Here is a 12,917-nt window from a genome sequence, read left to right as displayed (position 1 = left end):
GGTGAGAGGATGGAGAGAGGAAACGAGAGAGATGGGGGGAGGGGGCCGATTAGAAAAGGGAAGAATGAGAGGAGGGGTGAGAATAAGGGAGAGCGAGGGAGGGAGAGAGAGAGAGAGGGAAAAAATCACATTTCATTCATAAAGTTTGGCTTTAAAAATCATAATGAAACCCCGAGACACGTTGATAAAAATCACAGCGCCTCCATCCCTCCTTCATCCCACTTTAATGACGCGATGCTGGCCCTTAAACTCCTCTTTTTTTCTCCTCCTTTCTCCCCTTCATGCATTTTACACACTGGCTGATTTCGTGATTGTTTTTAAAGCAAGGCGCAGCAGAATCAGAACCGTTGCATGGCTTCGGGTTTGGCTTTTAAAACGCGCTTTTTCTCTCTGTGTGTGTGTGTGTGTGTGTGTGTGTGTGTGTGTGTGTGTGTGTGTGTGTGTGTGTGTGTGTGTGTGTGTGTGTGTGTGTGTGTGTAATGAACGAGCGGCGGCTCCCGCATGAATGTGGCCGCACATTTATCACACAGTGGCATGGATGTATCGGATGTGGGGTGTATGCTGTTGATCCAGGACTACGTAATGGTGTTTTTTATTCTCGGCTGCTCGCTGAGCTGCACAGCGCCGACCGCTAACAGCCCAGGATGCTGCCGCTGCTGCTGCTGCTGCTTGTTCCTGTGGAAATGAGGGATGTAAGGAATAAAAATAAGGACTTACTCGCCCTCCATGGCTCGGTGTTGCCCGCCGCTTGCAGCAGCCCACCCCAGGCTCTCCTCTCTCCCTCTTCTTTTTATTCCTCCTTTCAGGAAACACTCAGTCTCGCTTCACATTCTCTCTCCATCTGCTCTCATTTTCCTAATCTTACTCTCTCTCTCGCTCTCTCTCTCTTACTCTCTCCACCTTGATGTCGTTTCGGTGTATCAGGATAGGCTTGAGGTTGCAGCAGCCATTTTCCGCTGGCAGCATCCTCCCTCCCTCCTTCCCTCCCTCCCTCCCTCCTGCCTGCCTGCCTCCTCTTCCTCCCTCTCTTCCTCTCCCTCTACCTGCCCTGTGCCAGCACATCCGCACTAATCATTGACAGCATCTCCGCTCTTGGTGGACCGCTCACTTTCCCACAGCACACTGTAAATGATCGGAAATGAGAGTCGAGCTGCTTTTATATCTGCTGGTGTCATAAAGCATGAATGACCTCTGGTTGATCCTCCGAAAAAGCGACAGAAGCCTCAGATTTTATTTTAATAAAAAAAATATATATCTATAAATATTTTCGCTTTATTTTATTCTGTTTTTTTTTAAATTGCACGTAGGAGGAAAATAACTTCCTGTAATCATTAATGGAGTGAAGGTTTCAGAACCGCGGACAGCGACAGGCGGCGCTCCTTACTGCGCATGCGCAGTAGGAACTTCATTCTACACAGTTAAATTAATTCCTTTTGGACTTTTTCAATGGTTTTATGTAATAAACCAAAGATAGTAATTTATAATTGTGAGATGGATAATTAATAAAACATCTGAAATGTGTGGCATGTGTTAATATTCATGAAAAATGAATGACCTCTGGTTGATACTCAGAAAAAAACGACAGAAACTATATATTTTATTATAAAATTTAAAAATATCTATAAATATTTTTGTTTTATTTTTATTTTTTTTAATGTTTGAAGATTGCATGTAGGAGGAAAATAAACAGTCATTGATGGCGTGAAGGTTTCAGCACCGCGGACAGCGACTGGCGGCGCTCCTTACTGATCCTGCGCAGTAGGAACTTCATTCAACACAGTTAAATTTATTCCTCCTGAAATTTTTCAATGCGCTTTTTCCGGGAGCTTGTGTAATTGACTAAAAGAAGGTGATGTCTAATTGTGAATTGGATGAATAATAAATCTAAAAAGTGTGGCATGCATTTGTATTCATAAAACATGAATAACCTTTGATTGATTCTCCAAAAATGACCAAAGTTACATATTTTATTACAAAATTTCAAAAATATATATAAATATTATTTTTTTAATAGCTTAAAATGGTGATTATTTCACCGGTAGGAGGAAAATAACTCTTTCTATACCAATTAATGGAGTGAAGTAATTTTTTGAATATATATATATAAATATATATTTTTGTTTTATCTTTTTAATAGTTTTAAAATAATGATTAATTTGCCTATAGGAGGAAAATAATTCATATTATTCAAGACCCAGCTCCTCCCACACAACTTCCCCACTCAGCTCCTTCAGACTAGCCATCAGCAATTAGCAAACACCTGGTGGAGCTGAGCTCATTACAGGAGCTACTTCTCAGTGAAACGCTGGTAAAAACATTAATGGGTTAACATAGGAGCCATGTTGTGTTGTCTTCCTGAAGGTGGAGTTTCAGAATGAGTGGGAGTTTTTAAAGAGACAGAGACCCCATTTCAAGGTGTTGAGTCAGGAAGTAACATTTCTGTTAAGTCATATCTGATATACATAGCATTTTTATAACAACTCAAGTTAACATAGTAACTTGATTGTGCTATAAAATAGCGCTGTGTCTGGAAAACATACAATACCACCCCTTTAGGTGGTTATTTGGTGGAAGAATCAATGTTGATGGTAGAAATGGAGTGAAACTGACTGTCACCGTGAAAACGGTTTGTTTTTGGTGGATTTATGTTTGCTTGAAAGAACCAACTTCTGTCCTTTATCTGTTGTGATATATATATAACCTATTTATTTCTTTATTTTTACATATACATGTTAATACTTCCGCATTAGATACAGAATAATGTGTAAAGTAAGAAAAGAAAGGTGGTAGGATTAATAAGTTCATTCTTCTCCCTACCTGCTTCTCAAATGGTTTTCTAAATAATCATATTTGAATCATGGATGTGAATATGGTTCAGATGAAGTAAAACTAATGAAATTTGCACCTTCTGCTTATAATTTGTTAAAAACATTTTATGAATCTCCTGCAGGATCTTTTCTGAGTTCAATAAGTTCAATTTCTTTTCAAAGGAAAATTTTGAAAATCAAGCTAGAAATGATAAAACAGAGCAAAATAAATTCATAGATAAGTAAAGGATTATTTTCTGAACAATTTATTGCAAACAAATAATTTTGTTATAAACTGTCCAGGGAGGAAGTGACATCACTGGTTAGAAAACAAACTTTAATGGCGTTTCTTTCAGTTGTGGGCACAAAAAAAATTACATTTCTGAAAGTAATGAAGAAAATAAAAAGCTCTGCGCGTTTAATCAAGCTTAAAAAACAAAAAAAGTCCAAGGTAAATGTTGAAAATAATCCAGATTAAACTCAGTTTGGTTTGCAGAGACGGACCTGCAGGTCGGCTCTGAGGGAACGGCGGCTCTGGAGTTTGAAGCGGTCTGATGCTTCCTGGCGCGGCGGCGTGTTTGTCTCTGCATGGCTGAGTGTTCCCGGGGGCGGATTACACAATCATTTCCAGGTGTCGCGCGTATTCGATGACCTGCTGCGCCAGCTCTGTGGAGGGGATGGTCACCTCCTCCGTCCGCTGCTGCTGGGTGGTGAACGTGTAGTAGCCGTCCCGGTTCTGAGTCCAGCCTCTCTGAGGACAAACGGGACAGAAACCTCATCAGGTCGTTCTCTTCACAGCGTGTGAAAAGACCTTTCTGTCCTCATTAATGCGACATAAATGAGATACATGTGAAGTTTAAAATGAGGAAAAAATTCAGGTTTTTCCGTAACGTAAAATGTTTGTTTTACCTTCTTGGCGTAGTCTGTCATCTTTTTGGGCGAGTTGAAGAAAAGAACTCTGGTTGCTTCACTGAACTGGATCTGTTCGTAGGCCTTTTCTATACAGCCCGCAATCTCATCACTGCAAGAGAATTAATACATTAACCTCAACAGGGCTGAAGCTGTTAATCGTAATTAATCGATTATTTAAATAATTATCAGCCAATTTAGAAAACAATTAATTATTAATTGGAGTATAGCGACTCAAAAAAAGCCATTTGCTGACAGAACAACACAATCAGAGCTGTAATTAAAACAAAAACTGTACGAAAAATACATTTAAAAGATAAAAAATCTCCTTTGTCTCTAAATATTTTCTAGCCAGAGCTCCTCAGTTTCAGTTTCACCTGGTTAAGATTCTGTAAAATGCTCCTATTAAACATCTTTTGTAATCCTATTATCAGTCGATTAATCCAAAGATATAATCAATAGATCAGCCCGACACTGTATTGATGTGTTAAACTTTTCACATGTTGATGTTAGAAGTAATTTTTAGCTGCCGATTCATTTTTTTTATTACAAAAACATAAAGCGCTCACTAAGGGAATGTTATGTTGTTGCATTTTAGGCAATAAAATGTTAATTTTCTTATTTGTTCTTCTAATATTGTATAAAAAGCTTAAGTGGTCTAATGAAAAATAAAAAATCTGTAGAATGTGTTTTTTTTTTAGCACATTAATCGATTAATTCTCAGAATAATTGATCACTAAAATAAATATTAGCTGCAGCTGAAAGTGGCTCCATAAAAATAAACCTTCAATAATATCCATTAATTTACTGTTCAGCTCTTCCTTCCTCCCAGTAACTCTCTCCAGTTCATCGTCATGAACACCACTGACAACAGTTTTCAGTGTGGAAGCTGTTACTGAGTGAAGAACAGTCAGACCTAGTCATTAAGAATGAAATAAGAGATGCAGGAAGCCACCAAATTCATGGGTTCATCTGATTCTTACCGGATGGTGTCCAGCAGAATATCGATGAAAAAGTTGTAACTCTCAGCTGGGATGTTTCCTTTGGCGAGGAAAACCTTGTTGTAGCTTCCCTCCATCAGGTACTGAGACGACAAGAGAGGAAGGATTAATTACTCAGATCAGGTTGGGTTGTTGTGGACATGGTGTTGGAGGGAACAACATTTTAGAAACAACACATCCACCAACAACAGGCATTAGATCCTGAAGCTGTTTTCACACACGGAGCTCGTCTCTGTGGAAGTTCATCTTTAAATCTTTTACATTTTTACCTGATTATACATGAAAATGAGCAAATACATTTTACTGAGACACGGAATAAAACAGGCCATGAACCAAACCTGCTGATGCAGCGATACTTGTGTCACAGTATGAAGAGGAAGATCGAATAATTACAATCTGTAGCAGATTTACCGAACCTGATGAATCTGCATAAAGCTTAAAAACGACCAGCTGGTAAAAAGCTGCAAACAGATTTTGATTAATTTCATCTGATGTTTTCACACATCAGGAATATCTGAGGCGCTTTAAAGTGTGTCAGGATAGAAGAGAACATTTAAATGTGTTTTAGTTGAGGATGTTACACAATTTATATTGTTTTACATTTAAATAAAAACTGTCTTTTTTCTCTTTAAATAAAAGGAAAAATGTGAAAGAAATATTTTTTTTAAATAACAAAAATTATTTAAAATTATTTTTATTTAAATAAAAACAAGGAAAACTTTATTTAAATAAGTGAAAAAAACTTTAGGTAAATGTGAAAGTTATATAACTTATTTAAAAACAAAACTGCTCTTTATTTAAAAGATTAAGACAAACTGTACTTTTAAAAATAAATTGTTTAGATAAAAAAAGAAATAGTTTGTTAAAATAAAAGACAACCGGTTTAGTTAAAAGAAAAACTGTTCATTTTGTAAATGAAAGCTAAAATAATTAAAAACATTCTTTGTAAATAAAAGAAAAAATTAAGCTGTTCTTTTTGTTAATAAAAAAATTCAAACTGTTCTTTTTTTCAACATAATAAAAAATAAACGTTATTCTACTTGTCAGAACAGATTAGATAAAAGTTTAATTCAAAGTCTGTAATTAATAATGTTACATTTGGTATTCTATCTTCCTGCTGCTTCCAGGAATAAATGACCCCACCTGTTCTAGAGAGACGGGATGTTTGATGTAAATGTTGGTCTGAATGTCTCGAGCGCTCAGTCTCTCCAGCTCTGTGTGAAACTCAGACACTCGATTCTGAGAGAGCAGGAAGAGCAGGTTGAGTCCAAGCAACTGGTGCATATAGGCGGCTGCAGGAAGTTCATCCCTAAAAAACGACAAAAAAAAAAATGTTACAATAGAAACACAAGAATTCAGAATAAATTCTCACAAGGAAGTAAAAGACAAAAGATGGGACATTACTTGTAGTCAAAGTAGTAACACTTTAGCTGAGCCATATATCGCTCAAAAGACGGGATGTCTTTCTTCAGGATGCTCCACAGCGCTCCAATCTCAAGGACATCCCCTGAAACACCAGTCAGTTCTGATTAAAACTAATATTTCATTATAATGTCGTCCATGACAGCTGGAGCTCAACCCGATTCTGTTTACTTACGAGCTAAAATGAGCTGCTGCTTTGTGATCGCAGAGCCACTGGTAGGTAAAAAGTTCAGCTCCAGCAGGGAAACCTGCAAAAAAAATGATAAGCAAAAGATTGTTTACTTCAGTTTTTGTCCAAACAAATTATATTTCAACTGACTGAGTTACTATGTTATTATAATTTGTGTAATCTTTTCTTTAACTAAAACCTAATTTTAAAAATCAAAGAATTAAAAAGTGTAAGGAAATTGCACAAAACGAACCCAACGGACTAAATTACACAATCGACTCAAAAATAGACAACTGCCAAGTAATAATAACAAAATCATTTTTAAAATGCCTGCAAAATAACTCCAACAATCAGATTTTTTGTTATAATCCCATATTTAATCAAAAGGTACATTAATTAATTTTAGTGTTGAGCTTTTATAGTAAAATGTTCCATGCATGTATAAACGCTTTTATTGTTTAGTTTTGTGTAATTTAACATTTAAATGATCTGTACAAGTAATAAAATATACATTTTCTTTTAAATATACGAATAATTATTCCATATGTATGCAGATTAGATTGTTTTTAATGCCGAAGCTCCTCAAATAGCATATTATACATTTGTTTATCGAGTTGTAATTAGAATTTTAAAACGATTTTTAAAATGCCTTAGCATAAAAATACAAATGAAAGTTATTACAAAAGTAAATAAGACTAGAATCAAACGTAGATAATCATAACTGCAAAACATTACCTATGCTAAGCTTAGCTCGACTGTTAGCATGCTAGCTATGTTAGCTAATAGCGCTTCAGCTTCAGTGTCGAAATAAATCCCGATTTTACTCAAACAAAAACAAATTAAATAAACCAGACAGATCTGTCACCTTCAGCTTGCTCAGAAGGTCCCCACATTTATTCAGGTTCGGGTTTTTCTTGTTCCACTCAGCTTTCAGAGTCTCATACAGCCCCGCAGTCTCTTTCAACGCCATGGTGAGTCTGCAAAATGTACGACACCGGGCCACAGTCATACGTTAGGAGGCGTTGCCAAGGGCAGTATGTAACTGACGGGTTGCTATCAGCTCGGAACGTTAAAACAGTCCGCCATATTGGGAAGGGAACCTGACAGGTCTGTTGATAGGATGTTGACAGGATCATATCATATCATATCATAAATATAATACAGTACAGTACAATGCAATATAACACAACACAGTATAGTATAATATAATGTAATAGAATATAATTAATAGAATAGAAAAAAGGGGGGTCAAAGTCACAAACATCTATTGTGTAGACACACTATTTTTGTGAGACGCAAGTAAACAGTTACAACTGTTTTACTGTATCTATCTTTTTGCGTGCATTTATTGCCAAAACTCTATTTCGTTGTTGTCATATTTGCAGCTCTGCAAAAGTATATCAACCAGGTCTTACTTGAAAAAGATATTTCTAATCTCAATGAGACATGCCTGATTATATAAAGGTTACATACATACATACATACATACAGACATACATACATACATACATACATATTTCCATTTAATATCTCTAGTTCTGTGGTCTTGCCTCTGAAATGACATGGGGTCTTGATCATTGTCACACAGTAACAGTGTTGTCTGAATTTTAATAATTTCTTGACGATCCTACTGTACAATTCAAATATAATGTGTTTAAGTTGCATCATGGCAAATATGTAAATGTAATTGCAAGTGATAATGGGTTACATGGCAGAACTAATAAGTCACACAGGTTAGTTCTTCATATTTTTATTGTGAGATTTTCGAGGAAACTGGAAGTCAGCTTAATTTCTTGTAGTACAAACCTCTGCCGGCAGGTGGCTGTAATGCGCTGTAAACATGGCTGCCAAGCCTTGTTAAACACGAAGAAGACGCTGATGACGACTGTTCAGCCAGTTGATCAAGATGGCGGCGTTCGGCGCAGATCGGTGGCTGAATGACTTACCAAATCATACTATTTTCAAGAAGATACGAGAGAGGCTGGACCCGGAGTCCGAGAGAAATGAAAAGGAAACGGCCAAGAACCTGACGTTTTGTCTGGGTGGAGACTTTTTCCTGTGGAACGACTCTGAATGCGTGTTTTACACCACCAACCTGCGGCAGTTGAACTCCGCGGAGTCCGAAAGCAGCGGGAAGTACCAGACGCTCCAGTGCATCAACCCACCTCTGTTCCAGGTGTGCCAGCTGCTGTTGAGCCCCACGCAGCACCTCGTCGCGCTGGTCGGCCAGAGAGGGGTTTCGGTTCTGGAGCTCCCTCAGCGGTGGGGGAAGCGGTCCGAGTTCGAGGGCGGCCGGGAAAAGATCAACTGCAAGACCATCCCGGTGGCGGAGCGCTTCTTCACCAGCTCCCCGTCGGTGAAGCTGCGACAGGCGGCTTGGTACCCGAGCGAAACCGACGAGCCCCACCTGGTTCTGCTCACATCCGACAATACCATCCGATTCTACGCGCTGAAGTCGCCGCACACACCGGCTAAAGTGCTGCCCGTGTCGCAGTCGGAGGATGAAACCAGCAGCCTCCACCCGCCGGTTCGCTCCTACGCTGCATCTCTGGGAGAAATAGCAGTCGCCTTCGACTTCGGTTCGGCTTCCGGTCCTCCGCGGCAACTGGCGGCGCAGTGCTCCAAAAACCAACCGTTTTATCCCCTCTACATTCTCTATGAAAACGGGGAAACCTACGTAAGCTACACCAGCTACGCAACAGGTCTCAGCGTGAGCAAACCGGCCGGACCACTGCCTATGTATCCCGCCGCGGAGGATAACTACGGCTACGACGCATGCGCAGTCCTGTGCCTACCATGCGCCCCCAGCATCCTGGTGATCGCCACGGAAACGGGGATGCTGTATCACTGCGTGGTGTTGGAGTGTGAGGAAGAGGAGGAGTGGATCCGAGGCTCGGAGGCGGTTCCGGCTCTCTACGTGTTTGAATGCGTGGAGCTGGAGCTCACACTCAGAGTGGCAGCGGAGGAGGACGAACCGCAGGAATTTGACTTCACCTGCCCCATCAAGCTGCACCGGGACCCGCTGTGTCCGCAGCGGTACCACTGCACCCACGAGGCTGGGGTGCACAGCGTGGGGCTCATCTGGCTTAACAAGCTGCAGAAGTTCATCCAGTCCAACGAGGAGGACAAGGACAGCCTGCAGGAGCTGGCCGCGGAGAAGCGCTGCATCGTGGAACACATCCTCTGCACCCGGCCGCTGCCCAGCCGCCGCTCGGCTCCGGTCCGCGGCTTCCTCATCGTGTCTGACCTCTCTCTGGGAGCCACTATGATCTGCATCACCTCCAGCTATGAGTGCATCATGTTGCCCCTGCTCAGCTCCATTCGCCCTCCCTCTCCGCCGCTGCTTTGCTCCGATCCGGGTCCCGGTTCCGCCAGCTCGCCCCTCCGCGGCCTGGCTAGCGACTCCTTCGAGCAGCACATCCGTACCATCCTGGCGCGGAGCTCCAACAACCCCATGGTGCTGAAAGCTGGTGACAAGGAGGCGTCCACATCGCCAGCGGAGCGTCTGCAGCTCCTCAGCAGAGCCACGCAGGTCTTCTTCTTTTTCTTTGGTTCTTAATGGCAGCTAGAATGCATCCACCAATAGCTACGTCTCCATTAACTATAAGACGACGCAAATGAAAATTAGAAAATAAATTTGCTTAATGGAAACACTTCAATTTCGCGAAAAACTCTTGTTTTTCCATACAGAAGTTTTTACGCTAGTGTAGGTGTTTTTTTCAGCCATATTGAAATAGTTATTTTTGCAAAACTGCGTCATCGGAGACATGTGATCAACAGCCGGATGTTACCACTGGCATAAACGACGAAGGCATGATTGATTTTTTTTTTTAATATATGTATTTCAGTAGCTACCTTACCATCACAAATGTGGGAAAATCTATTTGGCTAATGTTGAAAAAATACAATTTTGCATCAAGACATAACATTAAAATCTCAAACTTATATAAGAGGAAGTCAGTAAAATACTTTAGTAAACAAATATAACTAAAATATCTTGTACATATTTTCTTTAAAAGTACTGATGTATAGTGAGAATTTTAACCCTGCATGCATCTTTTAATAAAAAATATTAGTAACATAACCAACATAAAATCTAATAATTCATAAAATGTGATATGTAGGTCCAAGTATTGAAGTATATGCACTTATTCTGCAGGAAAAAGTTTAGGATTACATGTTTAATGTAAACGCAGATAGTGTCTTAATAGGATGATTCTCATTATGCCCTTCAGATTTATCCAATGGTTAACCATTGATTCTGCCATGCAGGTGTTCCGGGAGGAATACATCATGAAGCAGGACATGGCACGTGAGGAAATGGAGAGGAGGGTGAAGCTCCTGACGAGTCAGAAGGTCAAGCAGGTGGAGGAGCTGGCGTCATGCCGAGAGGAGAGGAAGAGTCTGACGGAAGCGGCGGAGAGGTTGGCTGACAAATACGAAGACGCAAAGTATCGTCAGGAGGCGCTGATGAATCGGGTGAAGAAGGTTCTGTGCAGCCTGCAGAGTCAGCTGCCCATCCTGTCCAGCAGCGAGAAGGACATGAGGAAGGAGCTGCAGAGCGTCGGCGACAAGCTCAAACACCTGGACAACTGCATCCGGCAGGTGAACACCAAGCTGGAGTACCAGAAGACGCAGGTGGACAAGGAGATGTCCGCGTCCAAGATGGCCGTCCCACTCAGCGCGCAGCAGAAGAAGGTGGTCCAGGACGTCCTGAGGGAGCAGGGACAGCAGATCGGAGACATGATGAAGCAAATCAAAGACATCAAAAATCATTTCAGCTTCTAAACACTCCAAGGATGTTTCAATGTTTTGGTTTCACTCACGTTTCTGTCATTTGTTGAAAAGTGATGCCAGAAATTACAACCATTTTCCCCACAACTACATATTTTTTAATTATCATGTGTGCCATCTTTGTTCATTTCAGTAACTAAGAGCAGTGAAAAGACATGTAAATACATTAATACTGAAGAAAAATTACTATTTTTGATGTGACTTGTTAACTTTTAGAATGAAAGAAATAAACTTTCTTACAGTTTTCTTCTGTTCTTGCTGAAACATATAAACCACTTCTGGTTTTGACTGTTTATAGACACACATATACAGGATTTCCTCCAGAAATCTAGCTGAGCCTGGTGGTAGGGGCGCTGGGCTGGTTCACTGTTTCTGTGTTAAAACATGTGAAGTTGACAGAAAATGATGGAAATAAACTATAGAAGTTGATTAAGTAAAATGTCATTATAGGTTTTTTATGTAAAATGTAAAAAATAATTTAAATGACAATTAGCCTGGTGGGAGGCCAGACTTATGATACTCTGGGGGAAATCCTCTAAATATATATATAGTATAAAGTACTTTATTTACACATCAGACTTCTTAATCTGGGATCAGATTCTGAATTTTGTACCACAAACAAGCAAATGCGAGTTAGTATGACAATAAAAGATGCTATATGATTATGAGGCATAATCTGAAAAAAAAATGGAGTTCCTCTGCCTTCTGGTGTGCTAACTAGCTAAGGTGAGCCTAGCGTTGTTAATCACCTCTAATTCGCTACTTTCTAACAGCAGAACCTGTCATGAATCCTAAGGCTAGTTAGCATAGCCATTGATCAGATAAACTCTTTTCCTGTAACTGTAAGTTGTTTCTCCACCGTTAGCATATTTAGCAGCACATACATAAGGATGATTGACAATTCAGTGAATCCAGAAATTTACTCAAGTTAAAGTAGCAACAGTTCATAATAAAGTTACTCAAGTAAAAATACTTCTCAAAGTAAAATGGTTACTCAAGTAAATGTAACTAGTTACTACTGAACTAAGCTCATATTAAACTCACAACATGGTGACAGTTTTAACAGATATGCAAAAAAAATATAAAAGTTATACACTGCAGCTTTAAAGTGTAGAAAAAAATATCAAAGATTAATCACTTACTAAATTATTAGCATATCTAGGGGCATTACAGAATTAAATATCTGACACAGAGGAATCCAAACTTTTGTCAAATGGGCCGAAAGGACTCAAGGGTCAAAATAAAAGTTTTTTTAAATGATAAACTAAACTTAACATGCAGTACATAAACAAATAAAGTACCCATCCATCCATCCATTTTCTGTACACCCTTGTCCCTTAGTGGGGTCGGGAGGTACTGGTGCCCATCTCCAGCTAACGTTCCGGGCGAGAGGCGGGGACAGGTTGCCAGTCTGTCACAGGGCAACATAGAGACAGACAGGACACACAACCATACACACACACTCACACCTATGGAGAATTTAGAGAGACCAATTATATATATATATATATATATATATATATATATATATATATATATATATATATATATAAAGTTTAATCAACTCTAATGAATAAAATCAGGACTTATGACACTTTTTCTTTGAATTCATTAAAAGCAGATTTGGTGAAACAAAGTTGGCTTTTGAGTGAAAATATCTGGTTCTTGAAGAAAATGCAAAAGGAGAATCCTTTGTGTTAAAGCCAATATTTTCTATTTTAAAAGACTATTTTACTTGTTTGTGATAATTTTGCTTAAATTTCTTTTGTTATTCTGAAGTCAAGGGCCACACACAATCAGTCCTGTGGCCGCAAA

The 12,917-nt window shown here is 39.6% G+C and overlaps 2 protein-coding genes across 3 annotated transcripts; one reads left to right on the top strand and one right to left on the bottom strand.

Annotated features, from left to right (window-relative positions):
• Nucleotides 1-3,057: 3,057 nt before the first annotated feature.
• psmd8 (proteasome 26S subunit, non-ATPase 8) lies at nucleotides 3,058-8,597 on the bottom strand. Of its 2 annotated transcripts, XM_014985635.2 has the most exons (8): nucleotides 8,474-8,597; nucleotides 7,174-7,285; nucleotides 6,315-6,387; nucleotides 6,122-6,224; nucleotides 5,861-6,026; nucleotides 4,700-4,800; nucleotides 3,717-3,828; nucleotides 3,058-3,558 (listed from the first exon to the last, which is right to left on the bottom strand). In XM_014985635.2, exons 2-8 carry the CDS (start codon nucleotides 7,276-7,278, stop codon nucleotides 3,421-3,423), a joined length of 798 nt encoding a protein of 265 aa, XP_014841121.2. In that variant the 5' UTR covers nucleotides 7,279-7,285; nucleotides 8,474-8,597; the 3' UTR covers nucleotides 3,058-3,420. The 2 variants fall into 2 exon arrangements, with proteins under 2 accessions (XP_014841121.2, XP_087867770.1); XM_088011644.1 differs by lacking the exon at nucleotides 8,474-8,597 and having other exon boundaries at nucleotides 7,174-7,332.
• nup88 (nucleoporin 88) lies at nucleotides 8,164-11,348 on the top strand. The gene is made up of 2 exons (XM_014985634.2): nucleotides 8,164-9,840; nucleotides 10,581-11,348. Exons 1-2 carry the CDS (start codon nucleotides 8,215-8,217, stop codon nucleotides 11,094-11,096), a joined length of 2,142 nt encoding a protein of 713 aa, XP_014841120.2. The 5' UTR covers nucleotides 8,164-8,214; the 3' UTR covers nucleotides 11,097-11,348.
• The last annotated feature ends 1,569 nt before the right edge of the window (nucleotides 11,349-12,917 follow it).

Source organism: Poecilia mexicana, unplaced genomic scaffold (assembly GCF_051168715.1).
Source record: "Poecilia mexicana isolate PSO_F unplaced genomic scaffold, ASM5116871v1 scaffold_13, whole genome shotgun sequence".
Taxonomy (NCBI): domain Eukaryota; kingdom Metazoa; phylum Chordata; class Actinopteri; order Cyprinodontiformes; family Poeciliidae; genus Poecilia; species Poecilia mexicana.
The sequence above is the reverse complement of the archived record's forward strand: the minus strand, read 5'-3'. Positions and strand labels throughout refer to the sequence as shown.